Source organism: Leucoraja erinacea, chromosome 2 (assembly GCF_028641065.1).
Source record: "Leucoraja erinacea ecotype New England chromosome 2, Leri_hhj_1, whole genome shotgun sequence".
Taxonomy (NCBI): domain Eukaryota; kingdom Metazoa; phylum Chordata; class Chondrichthyes; order Rajiformes; family Rajidae; genus Leucoraja; species Leucoraja erinaceus.
This window is the reverse complement of record NC_073378.1, coordinates 40,978,543-41,002,277: the sequence shown is the minus strand read 5'-3', so window position 1 is coordinate 41,002,277 and position 23,735 is coordinate 40,978,543. Positions and strand designations below refer to the sequence as shown.

Below are 23,735 nucleotides of genomic sequence, written 5' to 3'. Positions count from 1 at the left end.
CCTCATGGGAGATTTTACCATCAGCACCGGCCACATTGGCGTTTTTTTCTCAGGTGTCGAGACAGAGTCCTGATCCCAGGACTGCTCACGGTCTGTTGTCACATGTCCATCGTTTACACAATCGTATCCATGCTCTGTCCATAGCACATCACCTGGGTCATGCGTACAATTGTATCGAACTTGCTGCGATGGCACCGGCTCGATCACCGGTAGAATATGTTTTTTGGTACGTCTGTAGAGACCTCCATCCGATTGAATCAAATAGAACCTCTTTGACAGTGCCCATCCAGTCATATCCTTTTTGGGGATGTAGTTGGACAGGCTGACCCTCCATCAACGGTTGGAGTGGGCAACTGGAGGCGTGGGTTCATATCCCACTTCTGACACCATGTGTAAAGTACCGTTAACACAGAGTCATAGACCTTCGTAATAAGCACTTCAATAAGAATACATACAGAGACCATAACGACAGGTACTGTAGGGTCAAAGTCATAGCTCAAAACGGAAAGTGTGATTGCTTACATTCCACAAGATGGGGGAAACCGACATGGATTAGGGATCGGGTCCTAATTAGCAAAACCAGATATGGATCAAATCAGCAATAGTGATTGATCTACAAAGTGCAGTCAGCAAGGTTAGGCAACTTAGCCAAGTGTACCGAAGGGGCTGTTTCAGTGCTGTTTAGCCCAATGACTATACAATTGAATCGTTGCTTCGCTCAGGAATAGCAGTAAATGGTAAAAGGTGCTACATCTCCAGTTGTGTTCATAAAGGTAGGGCGAAAAATCTATTTCAATTAAATGCATTAAATAAAATGAAACTTTATGGCTTTAGCTGATTTATATAATTTTTATGGTTTTGAATGATTAATTTTTATAAATACCGTGACAATTTTCAGCTTGCAAATGCGAGGATATGATTTTACTAGTTTTCAGGAGGACTTCAGGGAACAGAGCATCTCCTGTCCGCTACTCAAGGCTCTGCTATCACTCAAACATTGCTACTGAAAAGGAAGTGGTTCAGGCTAGTCAGAAAGGGCTGCGCTAAGTTCAGCAGGGCACCGGCCAATACCGGCTGAGTTTTTCCAGTAATTTCTCACACTATTGGACAGTATAGCACAAGAACAGCACTTCGGTCCACCATGTGTGAGCTGACCATACCAATTTAAACCGGTCCTATCAGGCTACACATAGTGCACATCCCTCCATCCTCTGACTGTTTATATGCCTGTCTAAATGTGCCTGAAATGGGACTATTGTATCTGCTTCTACCACATACATCCAGTGCGTTCCAGGCATGTACCACTCTGTGACCCCTCTCACCATAAATTTATGCTCGCTAGGGTTTGACATTTCCATCCTGGGAAAAAGACTGTCTACCTTATCTATGACACATTTTAAAATACTTTATCTTTTAAGTTCCTGGAAACCATCATCTTCAAGGACCTTAAATGGGGGGCCACCATCGACTCCACAGTCAAAAAGGCATAACAGAGGATGTACTTCCTGCGGCAGCTGAGGAAGCACAATCTGCCACAGGCAATGATGGTCCAATTTCATATGGCCATTGTAGAGTCTGTCCTCACTTTCTCCATCATGGTCTAGTTTGGCTCGGCCACCAAGTACGACATCCGGAGGCTGCAGTGAATCGTCCGATCAGCTGAGAAGGTTATTGGCTGCAACCATCCCTCAATTGACGAACTGTACACGGCAAGGGCCAGGAAGCGAGCAGGTAAGAACATCTCCGATCCCTCTCACCCTGGCCACAAACTCTTTGAAACACTTCCCTCTGGAAGGCGACTCCGGACTGTCAAAGCTGCCACAGCCAGGCATAAAAACAGTTTTTTTTCCCCCACGAGTAGTAGCTCTACTCAATAACCAAAAATCTGTAGCCTTCTTTTGCTATGGTATTTTATTTAATTCAAATGTTTAATCAATAATGTTTTATGTGTGATTCATAACTGTCACTGTATTTCATGTTGTCACTTGCGGGCGGAGCACCAAGGCAAATCCCTTGTATGTGAATAGTTGACCAATAAACTTATTCATTCATTCATTCAAGTCGCCTCTCAGCCACCAACACAACAAAAACAATCCAAGTTTGTCCAACTGCTCTTTATGGGTAATGTTCTCTAATGCATTTTTCCTTCCATTATTTATTATGTAAAAGAATACGTGTGTTATGATTGTGTTTATAGTTTGTTTGGTTGTTTGTCTTTTGCACAAAGGTCCGCGAGCATTGCCACTTTAATTTCACTGCACATCTCGTATGTGTATGTGACAAATAAACTTGACTTGACTTGCAGGTGACATCCTGGTGAATCACTATTGTATCTTCTCCAATACCTCCACATCTTTTCTGATATACGGTGATCAAAGTTACATACCAATACTCTAATTGTGGCCTAACAAAGTTTTATACAGCTACAACGTAACTTGCCATTTTCAATATTCAATGCTGCGATCGATAAAAATGTGCCATACAAATTATTTACCATCTATCTGTGTGCGTTTCAACTTTAAGTGAGCTTTGGACTTGCATCCCCAGATCTCTCTTTACAATATGTGTAAGTGTCCTGCCATTTAATTTAACACCTTCCTCTAACATTTGACATCACGGTATACAACACCTCAGCCTTGTGCAGATTCAACTCTATCTGCCATTTTTCTACCCACATTGCCAACCTTTGTTTTCATTTCTGATTTCTAGCCCTGTACTTTTTTTGTACATTATTATAATTTTGTGATCATTGTTCACTGACGTGTACATCCTGTTTACATCTCAACAGGCAGCAGATTTGATTTAGAAAAAACACAAATCAATCGGGGCTTATGTAAAAGTGACTTTGTTTGACTACATGGAAAATCAAAATTGGCAAATGGTTTCAGATAAAATACTTCCATTCCACACCTCAATAGCTTAATAAAATCAGTTTATTAAGTGTGCACTGCTTGTTTATTTGACATCTAAAGGAGAAAAAAATCCCACAAACAGAATTTCACAAATTTAAGCTTTACTCAACCCTATTTTCAGGAAATAATCTTCATTGCAATAAATTGAGTGTTCAGATAAACAATCATAACAAATCCGACCAGCCCATTTCATGTTTATTAACTGCACTGGCAGAGATTTCATTTTTATATCTTTCAGTTTGCTGTCATTTTTGTGTAAAATAAAATATAACATTACTATGCATATGGTTAATTAGGACTTCAAAATAATTAACTAAAATACTTTGCAGATTATTTAGCAGTTTATTTTATTTCTAAATATTGGCATTGCGCTTTCAATTTCTACAGCTGCTTTAAACATTAATTATGATGTGATGCAACTTCAGCATTCAATTTATTCCCATTTTAGGACTGAAGATTTGTTGGACAATCTACTATATTCGCAATACTAAACAAGTTAATTTTACTCTTGAACTAATTTCCATCTCATCTTTCATGTTATTATATCCAGACTTGGTAAAACACTGACTTTTGAGGCTCAAATTTCAGCAAGTCTAAGCACTTGTACTCACAACTGAACTTGTAAATTCATCTCTGATAATATACGTCCATTTACAAGAAGTTTGTTTTTCCAAGGCTTCACCTCTAATGGTCTTGGTCACATGAGGATATTTGTTCACAGGTTTGGCAAGTAATGAGTCACCATGTTTAGTTTCTTCCACGGCTCAACCTGTATGCATTTTCTCAGATGATGTCTGACTTAGAGCCTTTTTTCTTTCCCGCTCTTTGTTCATTTTACGAAAAAAGGATTTTCCATATTCATAGGAACTGATCATTATCGCACAAGCTGGTGCCACCTTCAATAATCGAGGCAACAAACCTAGGGGTAATTACAGGCAGTACAAAATTTAGATTATAAATGTATTCCTGCTTGTCCATTATTTTATGCATACCTTAAAACAATGAATCTGCTTGCAACTGCAGCAGCAACTAAATCACTTTAGTATGTTCTAATCTAAAATTCACATTTACAAATCTGCATAATAAAACACTTAAAGGTATTATTGATGATTGGAAAATATTAAGAGAAACTAGTTCAATTGATTTTTTTTTCAGTTGATGCAGGTTTGATTTTTAGGATGTTGTTTTAGGATAATAGAAGAGACTTTTTTCTGTGTGTTTGACATAGGAGTTGTGCTAATAACATATCGCCGGAAGGAGAAGTTTATTTCAATGCAAGTCTCAATGTCATGGCCCATTGACATGAAATGTCAGGTTCCACCCTGGACCTGCTGAGATGCAGAAACTTAAATTGTTGTTCTGATAAATAAAAAGACATGCATTTACTTATCGCCGTAGTTCTTTGTTAGTCCGGAGGCGGTCCTTATAGTATGAAAGTTTTATAGATGCCCGGAATGCAAGTCTCATGTAACTCATGGCCCAGAGCTGGTTATGGTATTAACATGCCGTACCAACGCCCTTGAAGAGGCTGTTGCAGGGTTCCACGTCCCCCCTGGACCTGAAAATTGTACTTTTTATTTAGATGCAGAAACTCCCCCAGCAAATGTTAGGTTCTGAGAAGAAATAATAATGAGGGCTGAATGCATTTACTTATATGCACCATAAACTTACAACATAAAATAAGGTTGGGGAACTGCACCAACTGCAGGTGCAATGAAGCAGGTGGGATAAAATGCCTTTGGCAATGACAGAGAAACAAAGGGAAGGAACATGTTCTCAGAATAAGAGTAACAAAAAGTAATGAATTCAAAATATTCCTACATGCATGAAATTCTGAAAAGATGGAGATGGAAGAAAGAGGGCCAGTGGCAGTTTTGATTAAGGAAAGACAGTGTTCCCACCCTTGGCTCTCTCTCTCTAGCTCCGGTGACAGACCACGTACAGCTAGAGCAGTAATGTTGTGAACAGTTAATAAACTATAGTTAAGACAATGTGTTGTTGAGACTTCTTTACATGCATGAAATTCTGAAAAGATGGAGATGGAAGAAAGAGGGCCAGTGGCAGTTTTGATTAAGGAAAGACAGTGTTCTGCATGGTCAGAATGGGTCAAGTTGAAAAACAAAATTTAGTTACAATTCTGGGGCTATTTTGCAGGCTGCCAGCTAGTCAAAGATATTGAGGAACAAATTTGCAGGTAGTGCCAATGCAAATACCACAACAGATGATTGGCAATAAAGTAATATTGGAAATCCACATAACGGGAAGAAGTGGGTGTGGGGAGATTTAAAATAAAAAGTTATTAGTTTAGTCGTTTCTGGACCAGCAAGGAAGGCAATATTTGGTGCACTTGATTGTTGGAAATGAGTCAAGCCAAAAGAAGCAAATATCAGTGAAGAATCTAGGAAATTGCATTTATATTATAAGATTTACAATGATTGTGGATAAAAATTCTGCTCACTTCAAGTTTAAACAAAAATCAAACTTTTTAATTTAGTTTTCAGGACATAACAAAGTGCAAAGTTGTCTATTTGTTACAGACAGAGTGTACAAAAAGAATAAATAAAAATCAACTTATGCTAACATATAACAAGACAACAATAAAAGAATAATGAAACACCAAAAATAACCCCTCCCCAGTCACTGCTGGTGAGCATATGCAAATATCAGCCTGTCACCACAATAATCCACAATAAATGAATGGGTAGACTGTTAAGCTGTTAAACTGTGCTTGATGATCAAGCATTTATAAAGTCTGGAATGTATTTCAAACAGGTCCCTTCATGTTTTTAAACAAAAACAAGATTCAATTGGAGAAAAGACCATTTCAACGCGATAAGAAGAGACCCGCACCTGGCAAGATGTAATCAAACCTTAGCAGACAATGCTGTTACTCTCCAGTGGATTACCTTTAATGAGGACATTTAGTTGCTGGCTACATTTACATGAGGGAGAAGAATGAGGAAATAAAAACCAGAGCGCCACCAATGGCCATAGAGCAAGTAAACTGGCCATAGAGCAAGTAAAAGAGCAAGTTGAATAAGTTAGGTCTTTATTCTCTGGAGCGCAGAAGGTTGAGGGGAGACTTGATAGAGGTCTTTAAAATGATGAGAGGGATAGACAGAGTTGATGTGGACAAGCTTTTCCCTTTGAGAATAGGGAGGATTCAAACAAGAGGACATGACTTCAGAATTAAGGTACAGAAGTTTAGGGGTAATATGAGGGGGAACTTCTTTACTCAGAGAGTGATAGCGGTGTGGAAAGAGCTTCCAGTGGAAGTGGTGGAGGCATGTTCATTAGTATCATTTAAAAATAAATTGGATAGGCATATGGATGAGAAGGGAATGGAGGGTTATGGTATGAGTGCAGGCAGGTGGGACTAAGGGGAAAAAAAATTTGTTCGGCACGGACTTGTAGGGCCGAGATGGTCTGTTTCCGTGCTGTAATTGTTATATGGTTATATGGTTAAACAGAAAAACCCCAAAAATAATGCAAGTGGTATACATCAGGGCTGCCAACTCTCACACATTGAGCGTGAGACCCACGCATTTCATGAAATTCTCACGCACTCACGCTGATGACAGAAGTTCTTGCGCTCAAAAAAAAGTCACACTCACCAATGAGAATAGTTTTCTGTTGGCGGGTTTCCTGTGAAGAACGAGCAATTTGATTGTCTTAAGCCCATCGCACACTATTTATAATGGCAATGTAGACAAAAATGCTGGAGAAACTCAGCGGGTGAGGCAGCATCTATGTCCGAGTTTGACCCTTCTTCAGACGCAAGCATTTCTATCTACCGCTCCAGATGCTGCCTCACCTGCATTCACATTCCCGTGCAGATCGTGTGATAGGTGAGACACGGCGGTGGTCTCAGCACCGTCCCCCGATGCACCGCTCACACCTCCCACCCTCACCTCCGGCGGCCGCTCTGTCCACACCCCATGGAGTTTTAACTCTGACCCGGAGCCAGGAGCGGACCGGGTGAGTGGGGGCGTCGGTGCCACCTCCGGAGCCGCGGGGATGAATCTCGGGCTAAGGCTCCGCTCCGATGCCCGACCCCTGGGTCACTGTCTCTCAACTCTCCCGGACCCCAGCTGGACACAGACCACCTGGGCCGAATAATATAATGAGAATAGGACCTGTTTCGCTTAACAACGAGTGTAGGAAGGAACTGCAGATGGTGGTTTAAACTGAAGATAGACACAAAAAGCTGGAATAACTCGGCAGAATAGGCAGCATCTCTGGAGAGAAAGAACAGGTGATGTTTCGGGTCGAGACCTTCAGACTGAAGAGGTTGTTAACCAGCCATAAAACACAATGACTGGAGATGTGTGTTATCCAACTAAGGGCAGAAATCAGAATCATGTGTTCATCTTTATTGACGTGACACCATAATAAATTTTACAAACAAAATAATTTAACGGGGTGGCACGGTGGGCAGCGGTAGAGTTGCTGCCTTACAGCACCACAGACCCAGATTTGATCCTGACTACGGGTGCTGTCTGTACAGTATTGGTACATTCTCCCTATGACCACATGGGTTTTCTCTGGATATTCTGGTATCTCCCACATCAAAAATAAGTGCAGGTTTGTAGGTTAATTGGCTTCTGTAAATTGTCCCTGGCGTGTAGGATTGAACTGGTGTATGGTACATTGCTGGCCAGTGTGGACTTGATGGGTATATATATATATATGTATGTATATATGTGTGTATATAATTTTATTGAATCATATACGGTTGAATATGTGGCATTATTTGTGGCAACCCCCTTCCATACCCTCGGTCGCCACGCTCCCTTGCAATTTCTCACTCTCAACTCTCACCAAATGTTGGCAGCCCTGTATACATTGGAGTGAAAACAAAAGCGAAAACACAGTTGATTACATAAAGTTCAGAGGGCTTGTCAAAAATTAAAGAAAAGTGGCACTGATGGCATAAGGAAAGACCGGGAACAAATATAAAAGGAAATCCAAAGATATTCCACGGTGATTGTAAAACAGACAGTAGCTCTGATCAGAGGAGTTTGCAATGCCATCTGGTATATGTATTTAAAACTAGATACATCACAGAAAACGGTGATTATCCTGTACATCGGCGAGACCACTCGCAAGCTTGGCGATTGTTTCGCTGAACACCTCCGCTCAGTCTGCCTTAACCTACCTGATCTCCCGGTTGCTCAGCACTTTAACTCCCCCTCCCATTCCCAATCTGACCTTTCTGTCCTGGGCCTCCTCCATTGTCAGAGTGAGGCCCAGCGCAAATTGGAGGAACAGCACCTTATATTTCACTTGGGTAGCTTTCACCCCAGCGATATGAACATTGACTTCTCTAACTTCAAATAGCCCTTGCTTTCCATCTCTCTCCATCCCCTCCCCTTTCCCAGTTCTCCCACTAGTCATATTGTCTCCGACTACATTCTATCTCTGTCCCACCCCCTCCCCTGACATCAGTCTGAAGAAGGGTCTCGACCCAAAACCTCTCCCATTCCTTCTCTCCAGAGATGCTGCCTGCCCCTCTGAGTTACTCCAGCATTTTGTGTCTACCTTCGATTTAAACCAGCATCTGCAGTTCTTTCCCACACAGAAACCAGTGCTTTTGCCTATTGCATCCACACAAAAACATCAGCTGCTAATGTACACTAACCTAATTGTTGTTCCAATTTTTATTTGTGCTTTCCATACTTTCATCAACTCCATAGGTTCTATCATTTATTAGGGATAAATTATAGCAGCCTATTAACCTACCCATCCATTTTTGGAATGTGGTAGGAAACTGGAACACTTCGTAAAACCCGCGCAAAGTCCACACCGACATGATGCAAAGTGAAGTTTGAACGCAGGTCTCCAGCTGTGAAGCAATGGCTCTACCAGTTGCACCACCTATAGCCTCATTCATGCTATAACCATTCTGTGAAACTTATACAGGAGTCCTTTCCAATGAAGATGACAACATTATAAAATAAATTAAAACAAGAATCAAAATTGAAGTTTCTTTTCTGCATTGTGAAACCACAGGAATTTATCTCCAAGTGGTAAAATTAATTATAAAGGCACACTGTAAGTTGATATTGTCAAGGATCTGGTGGAAAGCAAGTGGAATTTTAAAATGGTTTTACTTACCTACAAATAAACCTCTAAATCCTGATTGTCTAACAATTCTCTCCATTATTATCCATGTAGAGGACAATTTCTTTGGTGACTCTGGAAAATAGTAACAGGACATGTTGATTGTCAATTAAGTCAAGAGTGTTTTATTGTCATATGTACTTAAATGGAATAACAAAATTCTTACTTGCAGCAACATAACAGACTTGTAAATACAATACTCAATAGATAATATAATAAACAAAAATAAAGAGTTCAATATATAATAATATAGTGGAAAAAAAACTAAACAAGACCTCAAGTCCTTAGTGCCTCCAACAAAGGCAATTCATAGTTCGGAGTTTAGTCGAAGTTCGTAGTGTTCAATAGCATGATGGACATTGGAAAAAGCTGTTCCTGACGTTAGTTTTCAGACTCCCATACCTTATTTCCAAAGGCAGGAGTGAAACGAGATGGTGGTCAGGGTGGTATGGGTCCTTGATGATGCTTGCTGACTATGAGACAGCGCCACATATAGATCCCATTGGTGGTGAGGTCAGTATCTGTGATGGACTGGGCAGTGTTCATCACTTTTTATACAGTACAATCAGTTATTAATGCTATAAGATACATATATGGTCCCCCCCTCCATAGTAAGAAAATCAATAGATTCCAGCTATGTGATAGTAACATGAGAATATTGCAAGCCATGGTAGCAACAGAAGTGGAGTCGCAGAGTACCAAATTGAAGCTATTAGCAATAAGTATATTTGCATGATACAATTGGGTGCATGCCTCCAAGTTATATAATTTCAAACCGCCCTAGTTAATTTGGGCCTGTAGTCGAGAATTGAATGTAAATGCAAGTGTCATGTCTCCAATAAGAAACAAAACAAAATATTTCTCATTACTCTTGTAATTCAGATTTCAACAACTTTTCTTGGCAAACATTTTCCGGATCATATCGCCAAAATAATTACCAAGACCTACTGATTAAGATAGACGAGGGGTGAAAACCAGGGAATGATAAACCAGTTACCCCAAGTTCTTTAGTTGGAAAAATAAAACCTAGAAATGATGTCTCAACCACTTCTGGCGCATTAAACCTTTGTTATGAAGGGTAGGTAAAACACTTCGAAATATGCACTAAATCAGGTTCAATATTAAGGAAGTAGAAAACTCCCACTGATACTATATTATTTTTACAAATTCCCTTCAAACCTGCTTCTCCAATTTATGACGACTATCGGATTTACATGGCTACAGCCCCAAATTGATAATTTCCGTCCTGTTTTCAAGTTCTACCCATTGAGCCTCACTTGTAAATGGCTTGATTGTACTCATGTATAATATGATCTGATTTAATTCGATAGCACACAAACAAAAGCTTTTCACTGTATCTTGATACACATGCCCGACCCGTCTGCTGATCTTGCTTTCTTTGACTACTTTGTATTTGCCTCCAACTTTTCATCTGCCTCCTTTCTGCTCCGGGACCTCTCTCCCCATGTTATCCTGTTTAAACCCTCCCATTTAAATAAAAATGCAGGCTATAAGAAGAATTATGCCAAAAGTATCATCTGCACAACTTCGCAGGCACAGGGTCTTCTGGTGCTTGATCTTTTCATTCTTTCACGCAAAGTAAATGAAACTAGAAATCGATCACGAAACAGGGTGAAGAGCTTCTTAACCTACATAGTGACTCAATTCTCAATTTTCTGGGGTAGCTTTTTCAAAGATACAGGGAGAATGGGATGAATGAGGGCCTCCTCTGCTACATCATCCATCATTGATATGTCAAGACTGCCCCAAAGTCTGCTTTGGCATATAGTGTAATGAGCATTTATAACATTTGTTGAACATTAATCACTACAATTTTAAATACAATTAAAAAAAAAAACATACTCATTGCATCCAGCTCTCCAATTTCAATTTGTCTGCGAGTTTTCACAACATCAAATGGCAAAGTCAATACAGCTGCAATCTGAAAGTAATGGCACAACAAAATTGCACTTTAATGTTTTATTCACCTCAAACAATATTTAAATTATTTTACAGAGAAAACCCAAGAAAATCTTTGTTTATCCAAATATATATTATTCTCATTTACTGATGGTAAATGGTGTTGAGCCATTTTTCCCCCAATGGTCTAATTCCTTTTGTACATAATCATATACTATGAGAAAATGCACTCAGATTCAAGAAGGGTCTCAACCCGAAATATCACCTATTCCTTCTCTCCATAGATGGTGCCTCACCCACTGAGTTTCTCCTGCATTTTTGTCGACCTCTGCTCAGTTTGCAATAACCATCCTGATCTCCCGGTGGCTCAGCACTTCAACTTCCCCTCCCATTACGAATCCGATCTTTCTGTCCTGTGCCTCCTCCATTGACAGAGTGAGGCCAATCCCAAATTGGAGGAACAGCACCTCATATTTCGCTTGGGTAGTTTACACCCCAGCAGTATGAACATTGACTTCTCCAATTTCAGATAGTCCTTGCTTTCTCCCTCCTTCCCCTCCCCAGCTCTCCCACAAGCCTAATGTCTCCGCCTCTTCCTTGCTATAATACATTTGGTTTCAATGTGCTACCTAGAATCACCCATTTTAGTCAGTAGAATTACTTACAAAACTAGAGTCAAACTTACTGTGCCCGATGATGCTCCTGAGGAAAAACTGATCAGCAATGTGGGTTCACTGACATTGTACTTCTTGCACAACAGCTTCTTCAACAGTTCATAGTTGTACCAGTAAATTGCTGTGAGATAGATAGCTGAATTAAAACCCTGTTGTATAACTCTTACAGTTCCAAGCAAAATGCCTCATTGCAAACCAAGAAATATACAAGTAGGACAATGAGGACCAATTGCCTTTGATTCAGCAGCTAGATTTTCAAAATCCTACTCTATTCAGCTTAATTGTTAAAGACAAACTAAAACGTTCCTGTGTCTTTCTATACATGACTACGAATTGGTTGGTTACACAGATTTATTGGTCTAATCCTCAACTCTCTTAGCTAAAGTGGACATCTCATCATGTAATGAAATTAATGCAGCAGTTTATAGTCAAGAGTTATACAGCACAAACCCCTTCAGTCCACCTCATATATGTCGGCCAAGTTGTATAATGGAACTAGTCCCGCTTGCCTGCACCTGGCCGATATCCCTCCAAATCTTTCCTATCCAGGAACTTGTCTAATAATGTTTTAGATGTCATAATAGAATCCACCTCTATCATTCTTTACCATCTACCATCTGTGTGAAAACACTGCCCCCCTCAGGTCCCTTTTAAATCTTTCCCCTCACCTTAAATCAATGTCCCCTAGTCTTAAGGGCCTGGCCCACCAGCATGCGACTGCATGCGGCAAGCGCGATCTAACGTGGTCGCTTGAGCTGTACGGCCTCGCGGAGCCGGTCCCACTTCGATCGCCGGAGCCGTATGGAGTTGTGCGGGGCTGGTCCCGACATCGCGCGGGGCTCTGAAAAACTGACTGTCCAAAAATTCCGTGTGGCAATGGCCTGTCGGCCCGCAGCTGCATTGATGCCGTACGCAGTGCCTCAACGGGCGTACTCAGCGTCTCGACGCCGTACGCAGCGTCTTGACGGCATACGCCTAGCGGGTGGCGTTGTGCGATGACATCACCACCCGGCGTGCCGTTGCGTGATGTATTAACCGCCCGACGCCGTGCGACGTCCAAATTCAATCGGCCCGCATCCTGCGCAGCTGATTGGTGAGTATGTGGTCGGGACCAGCCCCGCACAACTCCAGACGGCTCCGCGGGTCGAAGTGGAACCGGCCCCGCGAGGCCGTACGCCTCAAGCCACCACGTTTGGTCGCACTAGAAGCTCGCAATCGCATGTTGGTGGGACGGGCCCTTTAAACTCTCCCATCTCTGGTTAAAGAGTGGCTATTCACCTTAGCCATGCCCTTCATGAGTTTATATATCTCTACAAGGTGCTAAGCCAGGGAAAATAGATGCAGCCTGTCTTTGTAACTCTCCAGACCTGGTACATTCCTCGTTATCTCTTTGTTTTTTTTACACCTTTCCAGTTTTAAATTAAATCTTAAAACCAATCAACTCCAAACCATTCTAAAGGGGCTGTCCCACTTGGGCGACCTAATCTGCGAGTTTAGAAGAGTGTCTTCGACCTTCAAACTCGCAGCATGGTCGACACGTGGACCTAGGTGGTCCAATGAGGTCGCTGGAACTCTCCTTCATGCTCGAGGGAAGTTCCCGAATACTCGTGGTCTCAGCCAGGTCGCTGAACATTTATCAGCATGTTGAAATTTGGACGCCGTGGTTCTTTTTGACTCTTAGTGCACTTAGGCATTTTGTTTGACTCATTGGAGTTTTCAGGACCAAGGAAAACTTACCGGTAGGCAAAATGCCCGCTAAACTTTATTTTTATCATATTATCATATCTATATCTATACACTTTTAAAACTGTGTGTGTGTGTGTGTGTCATTTTGCCTTTGAAACGTATTTCCTCGAAAACCAGACGCAAAACCGCAGAGATTTTTACACATTTCGCTAGGGATTTACCTTATGAGTTCAGAAATCCACTCCTTGGTCAATAATTTCCCCAGATTTTGAAAAAAATTGTTCACAAAACTCACTTAAAAAAAAAAAATTGCCGCTTGCCAGCGGCTGACGTCACAATGCCCACCAATCGAGGCCAAGTACTTGGTCTGGTACTTCTAAAAGTGTCTCCACACCTTCCCTCCCCCTCCCCCCCCCCCCCCCCCCCTCCCTCTCCCCCCCCCCCCCCCCCCCCCCCCCAGCGCTCTCTGGAGGACTTACCGTCCACTGTGGCAGTTGTTTACCTTCCTCTCCATCGCGCAGACAGCGCTCCCCCGCTTTCCCTGGTTGTGTGTGTGTGTGTGTGTGTGTGTGCACGCGCGCGGTCGATCCGATCGCGGTTTCAATGCGGACGGTCAATGCAGCTCGAGACTATCCAGGCGTGTGCCCTCGAGCTGGAAGGTCGAAGACACTCTTCTTAACTCGCAGATTAGGTCACCCAAGTGGGACAACTCCTTTATGCAATCAGACATTTTCTTATACATTATGAAAAGCATTGTCAGTATCTTATGGTGATACAGATGAATCAAATATAAAGCAATGGAGGCACAAAATAGAGATTGGACGCTTTTGCACCGAAGATAACAAGCAAATGAATGACACTGACTGCAGCAAACACCAGAATGAAAGGACAGAAAAAAGAAAGAATATCAGAGCCCGAGGCAGCTGTCAGGGAAGCTGAAAGCAGTGCATGAATGTGCCTCCAAGCCAAGTTTTGCTTACATGACCACTGGTACCATGTGGGAGTAATGCAACAATGTACAGGTGCACAACCTTTTATCCGAAGTTCCAAATAACGAAAAGCTCCGAATAGCGGACATTTTTTCGGTCCTTGAAGAAAGGTCCTTGAAGACGTTCATCGATGGCGGCCCGCAGAGGTGACAGCGGAACCTCCGGTCGGTCCTCGAAGAAAGGGGAACTAAATCCCCATTCATAAAAGAGAAGGTGAGGGTATATTGCGCGGGAGGGTTAATAATTGACAATCTGCTGCTGCCTGCCCACTGAGTTAAAAAGTTCCCACGGTAGACTCACGATACACAGTGTATTGTGAGTCTTGCGTGGGAACTTTTTAAACTCAGTGGGCAGGCAGCAGCAGATTGTCGCTCCCTTCAGTTTCACCCCACCTACACCCCTCTGCTTCCCGGCCATGTGTGTGACCCCTTCCCTCCCCTCTCCAGCTCCCCGCCCATTGCACCGGCGCGGGGGCTTTGCACTGTCTTCAAGTCAAGTCGGCAGTGTCAGCAGGTCAGTGCCAGTCACCAGAGACGTCAGGACCAACGGGGACACCGACCCCCAGGCCCACTGCAAGCATGGAGATCCCAGAGGCCCACAGCCAGCAGCAGCCCAGCCCCGTTCCAACTCCAGAGGAACACGAAGCTGATGGTGTGCAAGGTACGTCTTGGTCTTGCGGATGAGGCGGCGCAGCTCGGGCTGTGACGTCTCGGGCCACCCCCGTTCAGGAGCTGAGACTGGGAACTGTAGGGTTGTTTGCAGTTGCAGAGGGAGGGGGCAAGGGCGGTACAGTTCCCAGTCTCAGCTCCAGTCCGGGGGGTGGCCGGAGACGTTAGAACCAACGGGACACCGACTGCAAGCATGGAGATCCCAGAGACTCACAGCCAGCAGCAACTCTAGTCCAGCCCCGCTCCAACTCCAGAGGAACCCGGGTTGCAGATGAGGGGGCGCAGCTCGGGCTGTGGGCGAACTGCCACTTGTCGCTGTAGCGGCGCATCGGGGAGCGGGTTCCTGTTGGTCCTCACGTCTCCGGCCACTCCGCTGGACAGGAGCTGAGAGACGTCAGGACCACCAGAAGCCGCTCCTCGATGGGCCGCTACGGCGACTTGGCAGTTCGCCCACAGCCTGAGCTGCGCCCCCTCATCGGGACACCGACCCCCAGGCCCACTGCAAGCACGGAGATCCCAGATCAGCAACTCCAGCCCAGCCCCGCTCCAATTCCAGAGGAACACGCAGAAGCTGATGGTGTGCAAGGTACGTCTTGTTCTTGGGGTGGCGCAGCTCGGGCTGTGGGCGAACTGCCACTTGTCGCCCTAGCGGCCCATCGGGGAGCGGATTCCTCTGCAGTTGAAGGGACAGGGAGACACAGCGGCTTTTGAAAATGGTGGGCAATCACTTCCAAAGTTCTGCCCACAGTCAGTACACCTCTCCTACACTTGTCTCCCGCACTAAGATCATCTCGCAGAGAATGATCCCAGCCTAACCCTCCCTGTTCTCTCCTATTCTGCAAGAAAAAACTACATTGAAGACTCAAACTCGCGATCGAGTAACTGCCGGGATCTAGGCGCAAACTCGCGATCTTGCGGATATGAACCAAGCACTCGACCACTGAGCCAGCCGTTAAAATCTACGTTAAAAATCTTCCATTCCGAAAGCCGAAAAATTCTGAATTATGAAAAGTGTCTGGTCCCAAGGCTTTCGGATAAAAGGTTGTGCACCTGTATTAGTCCCTTCATACTGGTTAGAGAAGACGGTAACAGTGGTTGAATCAAAAGTACAAGACAAAAATCTATTTATATCAACATACACATGGAATGGATTCCCATACCAATAATTAAGGATAAAAGCTTCAACCTATTGAATAAATACTAATGAATTGGGCTTAGTAATCTCATCATGATAGTTAGGTCCAGATGAGGTTGATTCATGTTGAGCATTTTTGCAAACAATATCAGTTTGAGAGGGATGGATTTAGTCAAATAGGTCAAATCCAAGACAACAAATACAGTGTAGACATTTTTTTAAATAATGAACTTCTTTTTGTTGTTTATTATGTTGTCTATTGAGTACTATGCTTACATATCTGTTGTGCTGCTGCAAGTAAGAATTTAATTGTTCCTTTTCAGGACATAAGGCAATAAAATATACTTGAACTTGTGCCACGAGGTACCACAGACTCAATGCTGATATTTCTTTCACTCAAGCTCTTTCCCTGTTCACATCATTATATATGTCTTTGGCCATGATAACATTGACTGAGTGGCTATAGCAGAAGATTTCAGCATTCAATTCATAAACTGTCACTAGATTCTGGACCAAAAGGGCAAGTACAAGAATATAGAAAGGTAGAAGAGTAGACTGAAAGTGGAATCTTTGGAAGGGAAGGGAACAGAGAATAGTAAATTAGAAAAAACAAATTGACTTTCGCACATAAGATGCTGAAGAAAGACAGTTTGGGTATGATACCTGGGTTGTGATGAAGGGAGGGGAAGAGGAGAAGGAGAAGGAGAAATGCTGAGTGATAGTTCTCATATTTCCAAAAACTTTTTTTCCACAAAGGAACAAATTTATTCTTTTTGAGTTAGCAGGCGGTAACTAGCCAGTACCACTAGGATTGGTGCTCAGATGTTATTTCAAAAAATCTGTGGCTATGACTTCCAAATGTTAATGTAAAATTGGAAAGAACAAGGAACACGAAGAGGCTAATAAGGTATCTAATAAATTATACAGACAAGTTATTACAGATTGGATATATTGTGTCAGACTGAAGGTATATAGAGAAGGTGACCTGGAAATTTTGCTATTTAAGTCATCTGGTTTTCCGTGCATGCATAATGGGGCTGTTGGGCATGTTGCAAGAGGAACAAATTATTCAAGACAGATAATCGTGAAATTCCGTGATATCTCTTCAGTGGAATTTATATTGAGAAAGATTACCCATGGGAAGAAGCTGTCATACCGTGGGGATAATGTTCAAATCTTCCGCGATTACCCACCCGAGGTTGTCCGGAGAATGAGATTGTTCACACCGGCAAGACACACTCTGAAGGATGTCCCCGGAATTAGATATGTGGTAATTTTTCCCGGAAGAATGAAGGTATCTTATAACAGCACTGAACGCTCATTTACAGATCCCGGAAAAGCTTTAAAGTATGCAGAGGATATCGTTAAGAAAACATCGGGGGAAGCTGTCGACGAGGAAGAAGATTGAACTTTTTAATTCTTATGATAGAGTTTTGAACTGGTTAAAATGGCCAAGCTTTCCAGACAATTTTAAAGCTTATCTCTCTGGAATGTGTTTTTGGAGAGCCAGGGCCATATTTCACGTTGAACGAAAAGCTCAAATTTTAACCGCTTGGTACCTGCTTGTATGGCAGTTAACCCTTTGGTACCTGCTTGTATGGTGTTGGTACCTGCTTGTATGGTAGTTAAAGAATGGGATATTATGTAAGAATCCTGGGTGGATATATATGGTAAAGTTTAGATTAGATAAGTTGGAAAGACATATATACTTTTCTAATCGTGTATATGTTGTGTTTTATATTTGGTTTTTTACTTATGTCTTTTCCTGATTTTTTTTTTCTTGGCTTTCACTGGCGTTAGTTTGATAAATTCATATAAGAAAAGACAAAATATGAAACGGTATGTAACTTTTTAATGAGGCTCTACCAAGGGGGTGGAGCTCAAGGTATAACAACATCACGGAGGTCTATAAATTTTTTGCCATCATTGATGGCTATTCGTCTTTAAGGTATCTAAGAAAAGATACATTAAAGACGAATAGCCATCAATGATGGCAAAAAATTTACCTTTTATTTTTTAAGCACAATCAAGATTTTTTTTGTTTATTTTTTTGTAAGTAATTGTATATCACATTTTTTCTTTATTTTTTTACGGCACTTTACAAGATGGAGATGCAATATAAATCTAATAACTCGGGATGACCACCCAACTCCCAGAATTCTCAGGTATTTGGTTGCACCATATGATTCAGGAATACTATCTTGATTTACAATGCAAGACGATAGACAAATAAAGAATGGAGGAATTATATTCTGTAGTTGGAATATAAGGGGTGCCAACGAACCAATTAAGAGGGGTAAAATTTTTGCGCAACTAAAATCTTTGAAAAGCGACATCATGTTTTTGCAGGAAACACACATGAAACAACAAACACAAATGAGATTAAAGGCGAAGTGGATAGGCCAAACATACTCCTCCTCATTTACTTCTAAATCTAGTGGTACGGCTATTCTTATTAGAAAAGGTATTCCTTTTAAATTAAAGAATACTATATCAGATAAAGAGGGAAGGTATATTATAGTTTCGGGAGAAATTTATGCAACCCCACTAACTATGATAAATATTTACGCGCCGAATTTTGACAACCCCAATTTTTTGATAAAATTATTGATATAATATCAGAGTTTAATTACCAAAATGTGAAATTAGGGGGGGGACTTCAACTGTGTTTTAGATTCATATCTAGATAAATCAGCAAAACAAAGGAGGAGTAATTTAAAATCTAAGACTAGTGAACTTCTAAATACATATATAAAAAATACTAATATAATCGATGTATGGAGATCTGCTAATTCAGTTGGAAGGGAATACTCGTTTTACTCTTCGGTACATAAAACTTATTCAAGAATTGATTATTTTTTAGTGGATATGAAATTAATGCCATATACAAACAATCCAACATACCACATTAGTAGTATCTCAGATCACTCTCCGTTGACATTTTCAGAAAAATCTGAGGGAATGCCGGGTAAAAAATATTTTTGGAGCTTTAATACACATATTTTAAATGACTTGCAATATTTAAAACAACAAATGAAACTTTTTTTTGATACAAATGATACACCAGGTACTTCGCCTTCTTTATTATGGGAAACCTTTAAGGCATTTATTAGAGGAATTATAATTTCATATCAAAGTTTTCAAAATAAAAAGAATAAGACAGAACAAATGTTGTTAGAACAACAAATCGGACAGTTAGAGTTAGATAATGCTAAAGATTCCACGACAGATAAACACAATAAGATAATATTACTGAAATTTAAACTTAATCGAATTTTATCGGCACATAAGCTTTTAACTCGCCAATTGAAAAAACAAGAAAAGGGAAAATACTATAACTAAATTTAAATCAGAGAAAGGTGAATTATTAATCTATATTACTAAAACTCTGTTCTTGACCGCTTTTGGCGATCTGTGCTGCGATTTCCGAGAGAATGCCGCCACCTACGGCCGTCATTTTTGGTCACCTCGCTCAGAGCCCCCCTCTGCCGCATGTGTACAGAGGATTTTTCCCGTCGATGAAATATGACCGAGATATTAATGTTTTTACAACATTCCCCATTCTCTCTACTGCCCCCGCTGGCAGCAGGGGGAGGGAGGGGACTATAAAACCCGGAAGTGTCCTGCTTCAATCACTTTCTGCCGGACCACGAAGTGAAAGGGTCACGGCTCTCTGAGCTGCAGCTCTACTCCAAGGTGAGTCCCCTGCATATGCTTTTTCAGCCAATTAATATGTATGTTGTTCACCATTCACCATGGTCTGAAGTTTCTTGGCATTTTGTTGGAAAGAGTTTGTAAATTTGTCTATCTATGTTGTGTTTGAAATGTGTATTGAAAATAAAAAGCATTTGCAAATTTGTCTCTCTATATTGTGTTTGAAATGTATATTGAACATGAAATGTATTTGTATATTTGTCTATCTAAATTGTGTTTGAAATGTGTATTGAACATGAAATGCATTTGCATATTTGTCTATCCATTGAACATGAAATACATTTGTATATTTGTCTATCTATATTGTGTTAGAAATGTGTATTGAAAATAAAAAAACATTTGTATATTTGTCTATCTTTATTGTGTTTGAAATGTGTATTGAAAATAAAAAGCATTTGCAAATTTGTCTATCTATATTGTGTTTGAAATGTATATTGAACATGAAATGCATTTGTCTATCTATAATATCTTTGAAATGTGTATTGAACATGAAAAGCATTTGTATATTTGTCTATCTATATTGTGTTTGAAATGTGTATTGAACATGAAAAACATTTGTTATTGTTATAAAGCGTTTGCAAATTTGTTTCTCTTGGGTTTTAAAATGGTTGCACCTGTTTTCAGGTGACTAAAGCATGATGTCTTTGAAATGTTCATGTAAATTGAAATGCATTTGTTGCAATGTTTTCAGGCAAGTAATGCACGAATAAAGCTTTATATTTGGACCAGAACTGTGTTTAAATTTAAAATTGGCGCTCATTTTGTGATTTTGGCGGTTGCAAGATGGCAGCGATGACATCATTTCCGGTGATCGGTAAGCCGACGGCGATGACGTTATTTCTGGTGATCAGTAACCCAGCGGCGATGACGTAATTTCCGGTCAGAGGCAAGATGGCGGCGATGACGTCATTTCTGATCGGAGGCAAGATGGTGCTGCCCGCAGAGTGCACGAGGTGTTGAAAAATTCTACAGAACTGGTAAGTGTTTGTTTGTTGCAGCCACAGCGGCAATTGCGTTTCAGCAAAAGCTGCAATTGTGTGTGTGTGTGTGAGAATATGTGTGTGCGTGTGTGTATATATGTGTGTCTGTGTGTGTGTGTGAATATGTGTGCATGTGTGTGTGAATATATGTGAATGTGTGTGAATATGTGTGTGTGAATATGTGTGTGTGTGTGTGAATATGTGTGTGTGTGAATATGTGTGTGTGTGTGTATATATGTGTGTGTATGAATGTGTGTGTGTGTATATGTGTGTGTGCGTGAATATGTGTGTGTGTGTGAATATACATGTGTGTATATATATATGTGTGTGAATATATGTGTGTGTATGAATGCGTATGTATGTGTGAATATATGCGAGTGTGAATGTGTGTGTGTGAATATGTGCGTGTGTATATGTGTGTGTGAATATATGTGTGTGTGTGTGAATATATATGTGCGTGTGTGTATGTGGAATATGTGTGTGTGAGAAATAATACAGTGTTTTGTAGTTCAGAGCTTATTTGTTATGTTTAGTAGCGTGGTGGCTGTCAGGAAGAAGCTGTTCCTCAATGTATATGTTACAGTTTTCAGTTTACACAAGTTGGACGCGACTCCAGAAGTCGGGCATCAGTCAGTCCACAAGCCGTGAGAGTCAGTCAGTCCAAAGGCCATGAGTTAATCCCAAGGCAGTGAGTGAGTCCACAGGTCATGAGTAAATCGCTTACTGCCCCCCTCCTCCACTGACATCCCCCAGCTCAAGACGCTGCCCTCCGCCTGGCTATAGGATGCACCCCTACTGAAGCCCACCACATCCCTTGCATGAGGACACCCCACCCCCTTCTCATCAGTTCACGACAACCCCTGCCTGAAGCTGCCCTTGGCTGCACGACATTTATCACCCATAGGGAAGTGTCTTGAGGTGGGGGATGAATCTGTGTATGTGTGTATGATTGAGTCTGTGTGTATGTCTGTGTATGAGTCTATGTGTGGGTCTTTGTGTGAATGTGTGTGTGTGAGTGTGTGTGTCATTGAGTTTGTGTGTGCGTGAATGAGTTTGTGTGTGTGCGTGAATGAGTTTGTGTGTGTGTGTGTGTGTGTGTGTGTGTGTGAATATGTGTGCGTGTGTGAATATGTGTGCGTGTGTGAATATGTGTGCGTGTGTGAATATGTGTGCGTGTGTGAATATGTGTGCGTGTGTGAATATGTGTGTGTGTGATTGAATGTGCGTGTGTGTGTGTGAATGTGTGAGTGTGTGTGAATATATATGTGTGTGTGAAATAATATAGTATTTCGTAGTTCAGAGCTTATTTGTTAAGTTTAATAGCGTGATGGCTGTCAGGAAGAAGCTGTTCCTCAATGTAGATGTTACCGTTTTCAGTTTACAAAAGTCGGATGTGACTCCAGAAGTCGGGCATCAGTCAGTCCACAAGCCGTGAGTCAGTCAGTCTAAAGGGCATGAGTTAATCCCAAGGCAGTGAGTGAGTCCACAGGTCACGAGTAAATCGCTCACTGCCCCCTCTCCTCCACTGACATGCCACACCTCCGCCTGGCTATAGGATGCACCCGCTACTGAAGCCGCCATCATCCCCTGCATGAGCCCCCGCCCCCCATTTCTCATCAGCTCAGGAGAACCCCCACCTGAAGCTGTGCCCCTCCCTTGGCTGCACAATGTTTACCACCCCCACCCCGCCCTGACAGCCCCCACCTCAAAAAAATGTTTTGCACAAAATCTTCAGTGTTCATTAACAACTGAAATTGTCTTTAGGCTGCTTTTTCAACATCATGTCAGGAAATGTTAGAGGTCAAGGTGATGTGGCTATTGCTGTAGTATCCTCTAGGATAGCAGCTACATTTCTGCCTGGTGGAAGAACTACACATTCTCGATTCAAGATACCCATCCAAGTGGCCGAGGATACATTGTGCAACATCGAGAAGAACTCTAAGACGGCACATTTCACGAGGCAAGTGAAAGTCATTGTTTGGGATGAACGTCCAATGATTAGGAGAGAATGCCTTGAAGTTGTGGACAGAACTCTTCCAGATGTCTTCAGCAACACTAAGCATTTTGGTGCCCCCCTGCCAGTACAGGCCTCAGTGACTGAGTTGCCAGCCCTCAGTGACTGAGCTGCCAGCCCAAAAATCCATTCCGCCCACAAACTCCTTACTAGCCCTCTGGAAACCAGTACCTTTGGCCCAACATACTAGCTCAACAGAAAAATGAAGGGAAATGTCAAAGGTTTCCTGAAGGATGGAACATCGCCCAAGAATGTTGTCATTTAATAGCGTGCTTCGTTGAATGATGACTTGAGATAAATTCTCAGATTTTCCTTCTTAAAATTTGACCGCTGACTGTTGTCTCTTTTTATCAACAGGAAATAGTCATCAAGAGGCAGCGAGCAGCAGAACACAACAAGACGCAACACAACAAGTAAAAACTTAATAAATCTCATCTTTAAAATTTAAATTGTTCTTATATTTTAAGAGTCATTCACATTTTAAACTTTAATAAAACCTTTTTGCACTTTTAATGCTGTGTGTTCTTCATCACAATAGAACCTAATAGGCAGGAATGGCTGCTCTGTGGGAGAGCCACTAAGAGTGCATGGGGGGGGGAGGTTGTTTGGAGATGCACTGAATGTGTGGGTGGGGGGGATGACAAGGAGCAGAGTGGGCGGGTGAAGGTAGGTGGGGTGACTGAGTGAACTGCCAGCGTACCAGGCGTGAGTGACTGCACTGCCAGCCCACGAGCCGCGAGTTAGTGAACTGCCAGCCCACCAGCTGTAAGTGACTGAACTGCCAGCCCAATAATCCATTCAGTCCACCCTCTTCCCCCTTCTCTCTTACAGTCTCACCTGTTTTGGGCAGAATTTCTGGCAGTTTCTCAGCCGCCAGCCTGCCAGGTCCGAGTGATTGTACTGCCAGGCCTCAGTGACTG

At 41.9% G+C, this 23,735-nt stretch overlaps 1 protein-coding gene across 3 annotated transcripts in view; it reads right to left on the bottom strand.

Annotated features, from left to right (window-relative positions):
- Positions 1 to 2,915: 2,915 nt before the first annotated feature.
- Positions 2,916 to 23,735, bottom strand: part of slc25a40 (solute carrier family 25 member 40) — a 61,355-nt gene continuing 40,535 nt past the window's right edge. For 2 of the 3 annotated variants that reach the window (XM_055655574.1, XM_055655581.1), the window contains exons 8-11: positions 11,641 to 11,750; positions 10,899 to 10,977; positions 9,030 to 9,110; positions 2,916 to 3,831 (exon numbers count right to left, since the gene is read on the bottom strand). In XM_055655574.1, coding sequence (XP_055511549.1) covers positions 3,677 to 3,831; positions 9,030 to 9,110; positions 10,899 to 10,977; positions 11,641 to 11,750 — 425 coding nt within the window. In that variant the 3' untranslated portion in view covers positions 2,916 to 3,676. Of the gene's footprint in view, positions 3,832 to 6,526; positions 6,558 to 9,029; positions 9,111 to 10,898; positions 10,978 to 11,640; positions 11,751 to 23,735 lie in introns of all 3 variants that reach the window. The other variant, XM_055655590.1, reaches the window with a different exon arrangement.